At 35.6% G+C, this 14,525-nt stretch overlaps 1 protein-coding gene across 1 annotated transcript in view; it reads right to left on the bottom strand.

The window, feature by feature from the left end:
• LAMA2 (laminin subunit alpha 2) overlaps window positions 1-14,525 on the bottom strand; it is a 645,380-nt gene that overhangs the window by 111,331 nt on the left and 519,524 nt on the right. Inside the window, exons 38-40 of the mRNA XM_012932852.2 lie at window positions 13,315-13,431; window positions 12,335-12,498; window positions 10,878-11,016 (exon numbers count right to left, since the gene is read on the bottom strand). Coding sequence (XP_012788306.2) covers window positions 10,878-11,016; window positions 12,335-12,498; window positions 13,315-13,431 — 420 coding nt within the window. The remainder of the gene's footprint in view (window positions 1-10,877; window positions 11,017-12,334; window positions 12,499-13,314; window positions 13,432-14,525) is intronic.

Raw genomic sequence — 14,525 nt, 5'->3', positions numbered from 1 at the left:
CTGTAACAGCTCTAGTCCAACGGTCAGCTCTGAATCGCATTACATGACCAGCCCATCTGATTTTTGATGCCTTGGCAAACGAGACAGCATCCCTGATTTTTGACCGTCAACGGAGGTCAGAACTCCGGATTCCTTCTCTCACTTTAGTGAGACATGATATTCCCAGCATAGCTCTTTCAATTCCTCTTTTGGACACCCTAAGAGGTATCCCAAATTTAAGGACTAAAAACTTTCAATTCTGATAATCTACTCCCACTTTCATCCTCTTATTCTTCATTTTATATTTTTGAAAAATTGCATACATTTGATTATTATCATAATTTTCATAATAAATGCCCATTTAGATTTTCACATATTTACAATTTTTATTCACTTTTGACTTTTTAATCATAGATTTATTTGATTTGTCAAAAGGCTCTTTTATAATAACAAACTGATCCATAAATTCTCAGTTTTTGTATATCTGAAACCACTATTTTTGTCTTCTATGGATGAAGGTGTAACTGGGTATTGAATTCTGAGTTGAGTGATGATATATATCATCATTATGAGGACATATGAGGGTTACATTTTGATTTTTATTATGACAACTATTGGGAAATAGTTGTCATAATACTAGCCACTGAATCTTAATCCTTTCTAGATAATCTACATCTGCTTTCATTGTATATCATTTCAATACTTTGCTTTTCTTTCCTTTATGGTTTCTTTTTGTTTTATTTTCTTGTGTTTTGGGGGCCACATCCAATGATAATAAGGGGACATTTCTAGTTCCCTGCTTAGGAATTACTCCTGGTGGTGCTCTGGGGACCACACAGAATACCAGGGACTGAACCCAGGTTAGCTGTGTACAAAGTAAGCACCCTACATGCTACACTATGTCTTCATTCTCCTTTATGTGGTTTCCATTATTTAGACATGATCTTTCTAGGTATTAATTTACTTTTCCTTATGACGAATTTCTCTAATTTGAATAATCACACCTTTTCTCACATTATTTTACTTAATAACTTTCATAATTGTCTTGACGACTATTACTGCACCTCAGTTTCATTCTTTTCCACTTATGGCTCTCTTAAACATTTTACAGGAGATCCTTCAGTAGCCCTGAGAGGTTTGTGAGACACATTGTAGATGCTAGAACTGGTGGGATAGGCATAATGAGCATTGGTAATAGCATGCGTGGGACTGGAGGTCCTGGGGGCCACAAGAGTCACAACTGTAATGCTTAGGGAGATTTTGCAGCACTGAAATTCAAAAGTCATGTCTTGCATATGCAAGGCATGGGCTCTACACTTTTGAGTTATCACTCTGGTCTCTGGAACTTTTAAGTTTTATAATTTATATATTTTTCTTTTTAAAGTTTACTAAAGTTCTGTCATGTCTGTTGTATTGGGGGTAGTGCTTCCTATTCTTTCAATTAGCTATTATCTCTTTTCATCCTTTATTAATATGATATTTTTTATTCCCATCCATTTTAATTTTTATTACTCTATTTTCTCTGTAAGAAATTTTACTTGCTTCTTTTATAAATATCCATAATTATTTTTTAGGCTTTATAGAATGCTTGTCTTTGGTATTTTTTTCTAATTTATTCTTTCAACATTAAATATTTTCAAACATTTATTATATATTATCTTTCATTTTAAAAACAAACAGGATTACATTGTGTTTTTCTAACCTTTTAATAGTTAAATATTTCAGAATTTTCTATCATATATAGATTGATTAAGTATATAAACTTGTCTTCTATATCGTTCTTCTAGATGGTATGGGGTTTTCAATAGCCAAAACTACTTCCTATTTTCCTCCTGCCCAATTAACTTTTCAGCTAGGGAAGTTTTATGCCATATGGACAGCATAAAATTAAACTTGAATCTATATGAAAGTAATCTCAGGCATCTTTTTTGACACTTATTTTTAAAGTAGAGGAACAAAGAAATAAAAAAAAATTCCTTGAAACATTCTCATGCTGGAGGGCATAAATGTCTGTTTAGGTCCTACAGTCTCATATTCTTTTTCCCTACAAAATAGAATCTTTTATATTGTTGCAAAGGAAAATGGGGCTGGAGCAATAGCACAGCAGTAGAGTGTTTGCCTTGCACACAGCCAACCCAGGTTCCATTCTTCTGCCTCTCTCGGAGAGCCTGGCAAGCTACTGAGCATATCTTGCCTGCATGGTGGAGCCTAGCAAGCTACCTGTGGCGTATCAATATGCCAAAAACAGTAACAGCAAGTCTCACAAAGGAGACATTACTGGTGCCCGCTCGAACAAATCAATGAGCAACTGGAGGACAGTGACAGTGACAAAGGAAAATAAATAAATAAATAAATAAACAACTACTCAAACAAAATTTCAGAGTTAAACATTGTAACCCTAGACCTGGAAATCCCAGTCCCTGGTCTTTCTAATCTGTATTTATATTCAAAATTCATTGTATCACCAAAGTAGCAGTTCTAGGATATGTCATCTGTTTTGATGGTTTTATTCTAACAGCTAGATTTATTTTCTTCATAAAATATTCACTAAGGTCAGGAACTTATAATTTCTTTTATGTCTATAAATTGTTCATCGACTTGCTTGAACAGGCACCAGTAATGTCTCCATTGTAAGACTTGTTGTTACTATTTTTGGCATATGGAATACGCCATGGATAACTTGCCAGGCTCTGCTGTGCGAGAGGGATATTCTCAGTAGCTTGCTGGGTTCTCCGAGAGGGACGGAGGAATCGAACCTGGATCTGCCATGTTCAAGGCAAACATCCCACCTGCTATAGCTTAGTCTTAAATACTAAATATTAATAGTTGGTAACAGTTAACAAAGTCCTACCAAGACTACTGATATTTTATCAATGTTAAAATAAAATTTGTATAATTCCCAGCTTTCAGGCACCTATGGTACTAAGTTTATAAATTGATAACATCAGAACAAATCTGAATTAACCAAGGTTACCAGGCTCATCAAAAGATTCTGGCTTTCTATTTTGGTATCCTTTCTTTTGTTGGGGCTTTTTTACCCACATAATTGAATACTTACAAAAAAATCCAATTTATTCTTCTTAACTGTCTTTAGCTAAAGCAAAATAAAGCTCATTTTCTAGGTTCAAAATTTTTTTTAAAACTTCTCTCTTTTTAAGAAATAAACCCTGGGCAGTCATTTGCAAGATAAATTTAAGTAATTATGATCTAGGGTCTAAGGTTTTTAAACTTACACTTAGGAATGATTTGCTCCTGTTTAATATATTTTTTCTTCATCTCTTTTTAGTTTATTTAAAGTTTATATTTTGCTGAACAGCACTGTTCTTTACTAACTCACTTGCTATTATGCTGTCTATAGGAAAATGTGTTACTCAAAAACTGCCCTATATTTCTTCTAATTTCAATTTCTTCTATTTCCTCTATATTATTTTTTAGAGATATTTGGGTAAGAATATGCTAATAATTTTTAGCATGATTTTAGCAATGATTGATATTTGTAGCATGTAATAGTAATTAAGAATAGTAAGTAAGACTGGAGAGTAAATAGGAAGATCACATTATGTTTTGGAGTTAAGTGGTACTATAAAGTCTTCACAATTTTGGGGTCTGAAAGATAGTACAGAGTGTAGGAAGCTTGATGTGCATGAAGCCAACCCGAGTACACTACCTGAAACCTAATATAGTTCCCCAAGCTCTACTAGGTGTGATTCCTGAGCACTAAATCATGAGTAAACCTGAAGCACTACGGGTATTATGCAATGCCTCCCCAAAAGAAAGTCTTGTCAATTTTAATTTTACTTCTTAGTGAATACAAATAATGCCAAGCAGATTGAGAGAAGGGATATTAAGATACAGTGTTGTCACCCGAGAACAGACAATTGGTTAAAGAAACTATTATACATCTACACAATAAAATACTATGCAGCTGTTAGGAATATGTAGTCATGAAATTTGAATATAAATTGATGTACATGAAGAGTATCATGCTGAGTGAAATGAATAGGAATGAGAGGGATAGACATAGAATGATTGCACTCATTTGTGTGATGTAAAAAAAAATGAGACTAATACCCAAGGACATTAGAAACAAAGGCAGGAGGACTGGTCCACAGTTGGAAGCCTGGCTCAACTGCTTGGGGAAAAGGTAGTTGGGATAGAGAAGGGAGCACCATGACAAAGATAGTTGGAAATGATCACTCTGGACAAGAACTATGTGCTGAAAGTAGGTAAAGGAACAAACATGATAACCTCTCATAGCTATATTGCAAACCATAATGCCCAAAAGTTGAGAGAGAAAGAGAGAGAGAGAGACAGAGAGACAGAGAGAGAGAGAGAGAGAGAGAGAGAGAGAGAGAGAGAGAGAGAGAGAGAGAGAGAGGGAAAGTGCTTGTCATAGAGACAGGCTAGGTATGTGTGTGGGGGCAGTGTAGAAGGGAAAAGGGGAACATTGGTGGTGAGAAATGTATGCTGGTGTTGGGATAGGTGTTGGAACATTGACAGAAACATGAATAGCGTAACTGTGTATCTCATGGTGATTCAAAAATAATAATAAATAGATACGATGTTGACTACATTTTTTGGACATGTGTGTACAGGTGTGTGATGCATGTGTCTCTGTGTGTTTGTGTGTATATTCGTAGAGAGAGAGTGAGAGACATACAAGTAGAGAGAGGGACAAGAGAGAATGAGAAGGAGAGAAAGAGAGTGAGAGTTCCATTTGAAATGCACTGAAGGATGAAGAAGAGATTGAAGAAAGGATATCTTCAGGTGTTAATGGAAGTAAAAGTGTGATTTGTTTTTTTAATGTAATATACTTAGTGAAAGTGAGGACTGTCTACAAATACTACTTCAAAGAATATAAATAAAGGAAATAAAGAGAGAAAACATTTACTTCCAAAGAGGTGGAACCATATGATTATATTTTGTGGCTGGAAAGAGCTAAAATTTGGAGTTTATTTTACATTACACTCCTTTAACTGTTGTTCCTAAAATAAAATTTTATCTCAATATTTTATGCAATTATATCAAACAAGTTATGCTCAAGGCCATGCTCAAGGCCACTCTCCACATGTCTGGACGAGCCTCACGCATGAAGGGACCAGCAGAGGAACCCAGGTGTGCGGGACCCGGGGCTGAGATCTCCAAGCCTGATCAGATTGGGACTGAGCCTTCTCCATCCAGACCTCCCGTTTTCTAGTAGCCTGGCAGCCACAATCACAAACTGCTCCCGGCACTGTGTAATCCCACCAACGGCTAACATCCAGAGACTATAAGACCAAGTTCCTGGAAGCGCATGGCTGAAAGCGGCCATGCAACATCTAAAAGCCTTGTTCTCCTTCTTGGAGAACCTGAGAAGCTACCAAGAGTCTACAGCCTGCACGGGAGAGCCTTGAAAGCTCCCCATGGAGTATTCATATCCCAAATACAGTAAAAGATATAGACATATCTCTTAGAGAGACTGGCAAGCTACCGAGAGTATCCCACCCGCACAGCAGAGCCTGGCAAGCTACCTGTGACATATTCAATATGCCAAAAACAGTCTCTCTTATTCCCTTGACCCTGAAAGAGCTTCCAATCATTGGGAAAGACGATTAAGGAGAGGCTACTAAAATCTTGGGGCTGAGTGTAATAGAGATGTTACTGGTGCCCGCTCAAGTAAATCGACAAACAGCAGGATGACAGTGATACAGTGATATCAAACAAGTAACTGTTACCCTGACATGGGAATATTATTCTACAAAATTGTGTATAACCTGCTACTACTTCGTATTTATTTATTTCAATTTATTTTTTGGCCACACCTGGCAGTGATCAGGGCTTACTCCTTTCTCTGTTCTCAGGGATCATTTCTGGCTGTGCTTGAGGTACCATACGTAGTTCCAGATCATTCAGCCTTGTGCAAGGCAAGTACCCTACTTTCTGTACCATTTCCCTAGCTCCTGCTTTTGTCATTTAATTCAAATAAGAGATATCTTTTTTCTAACTCGTTTTTGTTTCAGATTCATTCTTTACTAATGTGACTTTGTTAATTTGTAAGAAAAAGGTAGATTTTTAGATGTGAATTTGCTTTTTAAATGTTCACAAACTTTTAGCCAATTTATATCATTTGACAGCGTTAAATTTGAATAAAGTTGCCATTTTATGACTAAGATGTTAATTTATACAGAATATAGCAATGACTTGTGATATTTTTCTTGATCTGAAATATTGTAAATAGACATCAAAGATGTTAATCAGAACGATAGTGATTCATTCATTCATGAGTTTCTGCTATTTGTTAGGCACTGAAAGATGCTATAAATAGTATTAAATAGAAAATAGATTAGATAAAAATGGGAAATCTGGGCATTTAAACTGAGAACATCTATGAGAAAATAATAGACTGTTTAGATTTAATGCATAGGTCTATTATAAAAGAATAACTTAGTATAAAAAAGTTTCTGCAATGTTTATGTCACCATTTTATTTTGGTTTTGTTTTGTTTCGGGGCCATACCCAGAGAGACTTCAGGGTTTATTCCTGATTTTGTGCCCGAAACTGAGCACACTTCTGAGTATTGCTTATGTAGGAGCTTATTTTGAATAAGAAAGAAACATAACATAGAGAATGAATGGAAATCATCACAGACAAATGTAAATAGTAATTGTATGTGATAAAATATGATTTTATTATCACTATAAAATAAGCCTTTTAAAATCATGGTAAATATTGCTATTATTTCTAAGGTCCAAAGTTGCATTTATGTCAGGTACCAAAGCAAAGGAAATATTGATATGTTACTTTAACACCAATTATTTTTAAATAGTTAATGGAAAAATTTATGTGAATCTATAAAGTGAATCTCAATATGATGGTTCAGAAAATTTAAACTTATTGTGTGATTTATATAATTAAAAAAATATTAGTGAATCACTGTGAGGTACAGTTACAGACTTGCAAACTTTTGTATAATTTTTTTTAAGCTAAGACAGTATTGAATACGCCATGGAGAGCTTGCCAGGTTCTGCTTGCTGTGCAGGCAAGATGCTCTCGGTACCTTGCCAGGTTCTCTGAGAGGGAGAACAAGGCTATAAGAGGTCGCATGGCTGCATTTGCGCTTCCAGGAGCATTGTTTTATAGTCTCTGGATCTTGGCCATTGCCATCGATTACCAGCGCTAGGGGTATTTGATATGCCAAATACAGTAACAATGATGGGTCTCATTCCCCTTACCCTGAAAGAGCCTCTAATGTGGCACAACTGGGAAGAATGAGTAAAGAGAAGCTGCTAAAATCTCAGGGCTAGGACGAATGGAGACATTACTGGTGCCCATTTGAGCAAATCAATGATCAATGGGATGACAGTGATAAAGTGATACAGTGAAAGTAGTATTACAAAGGGTTATCATATAAGTTATTAGGAAAATACTGCTATAACTCTAAAGGACAAAGATTTGTCCCTATTGAAGTTAGTCATATAATATGCTATAGGATAACATTGGCATGTCCTTTCTGCTCTTGTCCAAGGAGCTTAGGTTTATTGGGTGGCACCCATTCACAGTGCTCCCAAGGCACTCCTGTGTTTATTTGTTAACTCTTTCTTTGTGCTCTACTTTCCCAACTGGTCAATCACCTTTATCTGCTAAGCAGACTCTATTAACTTATAAATATTGCTTTTCTCTTCTAATGTCCTTTGCATAGTTAATTCAGAGCAATGTCCTTTTTGTATAGACAGAGGAAGATAGTTAATGCTATGCTTTTGTGACTTGGGAGTTACTTGACTCCGAGTAATATTCAATCTGGGGCATATGTTCTTTAGAATTAAATCTCAGTTGCCCTTACTTCCTAGCACTCCAAAAGCAGGGACCTGACAAGGGACTGGAAGGACCCAGGACAAGCTGTGAGCTACCCTGGCATCAAAATGGGCTAGGCTAAAGCGCCATAATACTTAACTATAAGTTAAGAGCATGGTCATGGACAAATTCTGTCATGATCCAAAAAAGTAACAACTAGATTAGGACCCTGCTAGGGTTAGGAAAGATTAATCTAGCCTGAGCACTGTAGTCTGGAATCTATAGCAAGATGTCCCCAGGAAAGCCACTCTACAATCTTAAATATCCCTTCCTGTGTCCATACAAAATAACTAATATTAGCACTGTCATCCCATTGTTCACTGATTTGCTTGAGTGGGCACCAGTAACGTCTCCATTGTGAGAATTGTTACTGTTTTTGGCATATCGAATACTCCACGGGTAGCTTGCCAGGCTCTGCCATGAGGACGGGATACTTTCGATAGTCTGCCAGGCTCTCTGAGAGGGATGAAGGAATCGATCCTGGTTTGGCCCTGTGCAAGGCAAATGCCCTACCCACTGTGCTATCACTCCAGTCCAACTAATATTACTGTCATCCCATTGCTCATTGATTTTTTCGAGCGGGCACCAGTAACATCTCTCATTGAGAAACTTATTGTTACTGTCTTTGGCATATCCAATACACACAGGTAGCTTGCCAGGCTCTGCTGTGCGGGCTCGATATTCTCGGTAGCTTGCCGGGCTCTTCGAGAGGGGCGGGGTTAATCAAACTCGGTCGGCCAAGTGAAAGGTGAACGCCCAACTGCTGTGCTACCGAGGTAGGGTGTTTGCCTTGCATACAACTGACCTGGGTTCGATTCCCAGCATCCCAGATGGTCCTCTGAGCACTGCCAGGAGTGATACCTGAGTGCAGAGCCAGAAGTAACCCCTGAGCATTGCCAGGTGTGACCCAAAAAACAAACAAAAAAAATAAATAAATAAAAAATAAAAAAATAAGAAACCCAAACTCACATTGGACTAAGGAAAGGAGAAAAACCTCTAAGTGGCTTTTCACCCCTAAGCGGATCCCCTGGCTGCAGGTGGTCAAGAAGGGCTTTCATATGTTGATTGTCCTACCACCAAAGCTGGGAGAGGTTGAGAGAGACTAGAGAGAGAGAGAGACCAAGTCAGTGAGTGGGACTGCGGAGAGAGGAGAGAGGGAGACAGGTGGAGTGGGGAATTAGGGGCTTAGTGAGATTGGAACAGGTGCGTGGGGAGAATGGAATAAATGGCAACTGATCACCAGCCAGACTGGCTCTCATTTCCTCCTTCTTCCGCCCATGGTATCGGCAGTCCTGGGTGGGGAAGTGGCCCAAGACCGCCGAACGAAGGCAGCAAGAGAGAGCCGAAGGCAGGCGATTACACAATATGCTTTTCTTCGAATTCCCAGTTCTAAAATTTAGGTCAAGCTTTTTGTTAGCAATGACAGCAGACATAAAGTTCTGTAAAGACCAAGGTTTCAATAAAGTAAAGAGTATCTGAATAGTTCACAGTCTTTTTGATATATATTGAGAATGGTATGAGATGATATTGTGTTGTTGAGATGATACTGAGATGATATTTACTTGAATTTCCCTAATAATAAGTGATGATGAGTCCTTTTTACATACACCCAATAGCAATTCTTATGCATTTTTTGGGGGAAGTGTTCATCTTATTTGTGCATTTTTGGATGGGGTTATTGATTTTTTTTATTGCTGAGCTTTGTGAGTTCTTTATAAGTCTCTGATATTAGCCCTTTATTTGATGTATATGTGTAAATATTTTCTCCCATTCAGTACTTTTATCTTGGCTTAAGTTGCTTTTGCCATGCTAAATGTTTTCAGTTTGATGTATAACCATTTAATGCTTTTTACTTTTGATCTTTATGCTTCTGATCAGATAGTTAAATGCACCCCTGTGGTCTATTTCCTAGAGAGTTCTGCCTATGTTTTATTCAATATATTCAGTATTTTGTGGATTCTGGCCTAATCTTCAAATCTTTAATCCACTTTGAGTTAACATTTGTGATGGCGTGAGATACAGTTTCTTTCATTCATTGTTGGTGAGATTAGCATCTGGCTCAACTTATATAGAATGCCATATGGAGAATTTTCAAAAAAGGAAGAATAGAATATTATCCAGCAATATCACTTCTTGTCATTTATGCCCAAACTCAAAAACAATAATTCAAAGCTTATATGCGCACCTATTGGTGCAATTGCAAGGATATGGAAACAACCATTGTCCAACTACAGATGATAGGTCAAGAAGTTGCAATATAGGTACACACTGGAATATTAAGAAACTGCATGAAAAAATGAAATCAAGTAATCCACTACAATATGGATGAATCTAGAAAGCATCATACTGAGTAAAGTCAGTCAGAAGGACACTGACAGATACAGAGATACAGAATGATCTCTCACATATGTGGGATATAAAGATAACAAATAACATGATAAAGTCAGCATACCTGAGAGTTGTTCTAAAGAAGAGAATTGGGGTGGGAGTTTTGGAACATAGATAGGGGGAAATAGGCACTTTGGTGGTGGGTGTGGGGCTGGACAGTTATATGCATGAAACTATCATTAACAGTATTGTAAATCATGGTTCTCAAAAAAAATGGGAAAGTAAATAAAGAGTATATAAATACTTTAAAAACACATGCTATGATGAATTTTCTAAAAGATACATCTATAGTAAAATTTTTCCCATAACCAATTTAAACAATGATGTTATGTCCAATGATGATATTTTCTAACAACATTTTTAAAAAATGCAATGCATATCTGTTTAGAGTTTTATGCATGATTATTTTTACTGTTAGTTGGTAGTAGAAACATACAAAGTACAACTGTTATTATTTTAAGTCTCAAATCAGTATTGAAAAGTACTAGGTGACTGATAGAGTTATGCTCTGACTATAGAACATTAAGCATGAATTGTGGGTTTACAATCTTAAAGGAGCATTGACAATAATTAAAAAATAATTCTTCTTTACTAGGCTTTTCCAGAATTAATTTAAACTTGAATTTAATTATACTCAAATATAATGCCTTCCAATATCCACACTTCACAGTGTTTCTTACCAGTTTTGTAGCTTCATTTGCAAGATCTTTGGCTTCCATGGCAAGTTTCTCAGCTTCATCAATATAGTTCTTAATATTGCTGTAAGCATTGAAGGCTGCAGTTGCATTGAAGGAGATGTTTTTAGCCTCATCAAGGATTCTGTTGGGATTATCAAAAAAAAAAAATCCGACACTGGAGCAGCTGCTACTCAAATATAAGACACTCAATTTATACCAACTATGGCTTCCAAATGAGCAAGGTCATTATAATTACAATTCCAAATCACTGTATTATTGATGTGCTTCAATTGTTTTGTACTTTGGAATTTAAGTTTGTAATCCCATATAATTCAGCTATAAAATACTATTAACAACTTTTAATGCCCATCACATCCTCCAAAAGCTTCTGCAACCATGTGTAGAATGCATGTGTAAGCAGTAAGATAATTTATTTATGCCATTCATGAAGCATGCTAAGGTTACACAACACTTGTACCACATTGTTGCAATGAATTGCACAAAATCTTTCTAGGGAAAGCACAGTTCTCAGTTAAGGATAAATGAATCTCTGAAGGTTGAAAAGCTTGTCTGAGGTCACATATGCAATGCTCACTAATGAAGGAATGGAAATCTGTATCTGCTGATTTCTCACTTATTGCTCCATCTACCTTTTTGGTAAATTGTCAAAAGTTTGTTAAAGAATAAATTTGGAATGAGTTGTGTGCCCAGGGTCTTCACACATTAATATTTTCTGTGATATGAATAAATATTAAGCATTGGAATAGAACCTTATACATGTTGCTTATTACATACATATTCATTTGAAAACTTTATTCTTGGGGTTAATAGAATATCGTTGTTATGAAAATCAAAAAATTATAGAGAAGCATGCCCATTATACCTAGAGGGCTGCTTATAATTTAGATTCCCAGTCATTTTCCTCTCTGTCCTCTGACCCATATCTGATCCCCAACTTTACTGAGTTGTTATTTCACTAGGGACTGTGTTATCATCCTGGAATTCAAAAGAAAAAAAATGATTTAAAGGTTATAGATGAAGTGATATTTTCAAAAGGCACTTTTTAACAAGTAATAAATAGTTTTGATTCCATAAAAATATAAAACTAAAAGTTGAATCCGACTATGTTTATATATTGTTATTTAAAATGCTAATTAAAGCAACAACTGTGTTCTCTAATAAAAAGCAGAAAACTTTTTTTTTTTAGGTATGGCCAAGGGCAATGTTCACTCCCCAGCAAGCCATATTTGAATTCCCTTTTAGTTCAGACTTTTGATGATGATCTGATTGAGCTTTACTCAGACCCTCCTAATTATGCTCTCCCATGGAAGGGTCATGCAGCCTGTATGTTCATAATTATAGAAATCAAGACTTGAAAGCAATTTTCTACCATTTCTTTTAGTCAAAACTTTTGGATGAGTGTCAAACTACATACATATCTCCAGCCCCAAGAGACATACCTGTCAAGGATAGCAGATGAGTCGTTCAATTGAGCTGCATGGCTCTCAGCTTGGGAAACCTTCTCAGCAAGTTTCTGGTCCTTTATTTTTTGGGAGAGGTCGTCTATTTTATCTTTAAGTTCATCAGACATGGATGGCAATTTAGTTTGAATGTCTTCAACATACTAATGTATAAAGAGGAGAGAATGTTTTACTAAGAGAACCAAGTCCCCTTTCATTTACTAATTTCTCAATGGGATATAATTACACGTGCTTAGTTTTTAAATGTAACTTCAAACTGAAGAGCAAAAAAAGACTAGAGAATAAAAGCTGTTATTAAATTAAAGAGATTAGGGAATAACAAGTCCATTTATACCAAGAACCTAACAATTTTTGAACAACTGCTATCCTGTAGGTATAAATGCTAAATGACACTCATTAGAATTTTTAGATCATTTGCATTTTATTACCATATATCATAATATCTAGTATATCAAATAGCATATTAAATATATGTAAGTTTTATATTTCTTTTTAACTGAAGTTATATGAATATTGAAACAGATTACAGTATCTCTTAGGAACAAAAAATACCCTTCACCAAGATGAACTCAAACAGTTTGTGCAAATGTGTATAAATCTTAACATATATTAACAGACTTTCATACCTATTGTGAGAATAATGTTAAATTCTAGTTCCTAAATAGGTAGGTATTGTCATAATAGCACTGTAGCACTGTTGTCCCATTGTTAATCGATTTACTCGAGCGGGCACCAGTAACTTCTCCATTGTGAGACTTGTTACTGTTTTTGGCTTATCGAATACACTACAGGTACCATAGCCTAATAAAAATAATTTTCACCTACACGGAAAAAGAAATGTTTGCTTATAAGATAGAAATCTCTACTGGTTTCCACTTATCACTTATTCTCACTGATAATAACGTAAGTATATATCATTATCACACTTCCTTTAATGTTGGATTTTATCAAATACTCACATCTATGACTGAGTTGATTTCATCTGCAAGACGGTTGGCTTCATCAAGGAGGTTATTACCGTCTTTTAAAGTATTCTCAATTTCTTGTTTGCCACTTAATATAGCCTCCTTCTTTGCCTGTAATAGGAATATGAATAAAATGTCAGAATGTACTTAAACTCAGCAAACCATATAAGAATTATTTAATTATCGATACAGGTATTATCTTCCTCCAATTACAAGAAAGTCATCCAGAAGAAGAAATGCTATATGATTGTTGGTTAGGAATTGAAAACTGCATTTTCAAAATTTACTTATTCATTTTGGTGGGCTTTGGATGACTCCCATTTCTTTATTCCTTAAACATATTAACTTATTCTTTTCTAATTTCTATAGTTGTTTTTGTGCTTTTCGTGCTTTTCTTTGTTTTTTTTTTATGGGTTTTTTTTTTTTGCTTTTTGTTTGAGCCACACATGGCAACGCTCAGAGGTTACTCCTGATTCTGTGCTCAGGAGTTACACCTGGGGTTCCTTGGTGGACTCTATGGGATGCTGGGAATTGAAGCCAGGTCAGTCACATGCAAAGTGAATACTCTACCCGATTTACTTCAGGCTCTAAAAACAACTTTTAAACCAAATGAAATCTGTTTTTAACCATAATGCATGTGCTGCATATATAATTGAACATGTGGTACTAGAGTGAATTACATTAAAAGTAGATACGGAATTTCAGAATCTTTGTCCAAATGAATACTTTGTGACCAAAAACTTAAGCATATTTATTCTTTAATGGAAGCTCTGAAAAAAATGAAAGAAATTGTATGTTAAGAAACTTAGGAAACCACTGAGAGAGAGGGAGAGAAAGAGAGAGAAAGAGAGAGAGTGTGTGAGAGAGAGAAAGAGAGAGAGAAACTATCCTATGGGAGGACAAAGTTAACTTTTCCTTAGAATAATACAGACTTTTGAGACTGATAACTTGTTTAAAAAATTCCATGGAACTTATTTTTAGCCTAGATGAGTAAAATAAATGTTATTTCTACATTTGAAGCACTTTTTTGCTATTTTTATTTATTCCTTTGAATATTTTATAAACTCCCAATTTTTATAGATTTTATTTATAAATAAAATTAGCTTTTATTTATACCAATTGTAATTTTAAAACTGTCATTTTTGTTTTTTAGATAACACTAGCTTATATGTTCATTTAGATTTCCACATGTCTAAGTAATTTTA

Source organism: Sorex araneus, chromosome 4, assembly GCF_027595985.1.
Source record: "Sorex araneus isolate mSorAra2 chromosome 4, mSorAra2.pri, whole genome shotgun sequence".
In the NCBI taxonomy this organism is placed as follows: Eukaryota; Metazoa; Chordata; class Mammalia; order Eulipotyphla; family Soricidae; genus Sorex; species Sorex araneus.
This window is presented reverse-complemented; position numbering and strand designations above follow the sequence as displayed.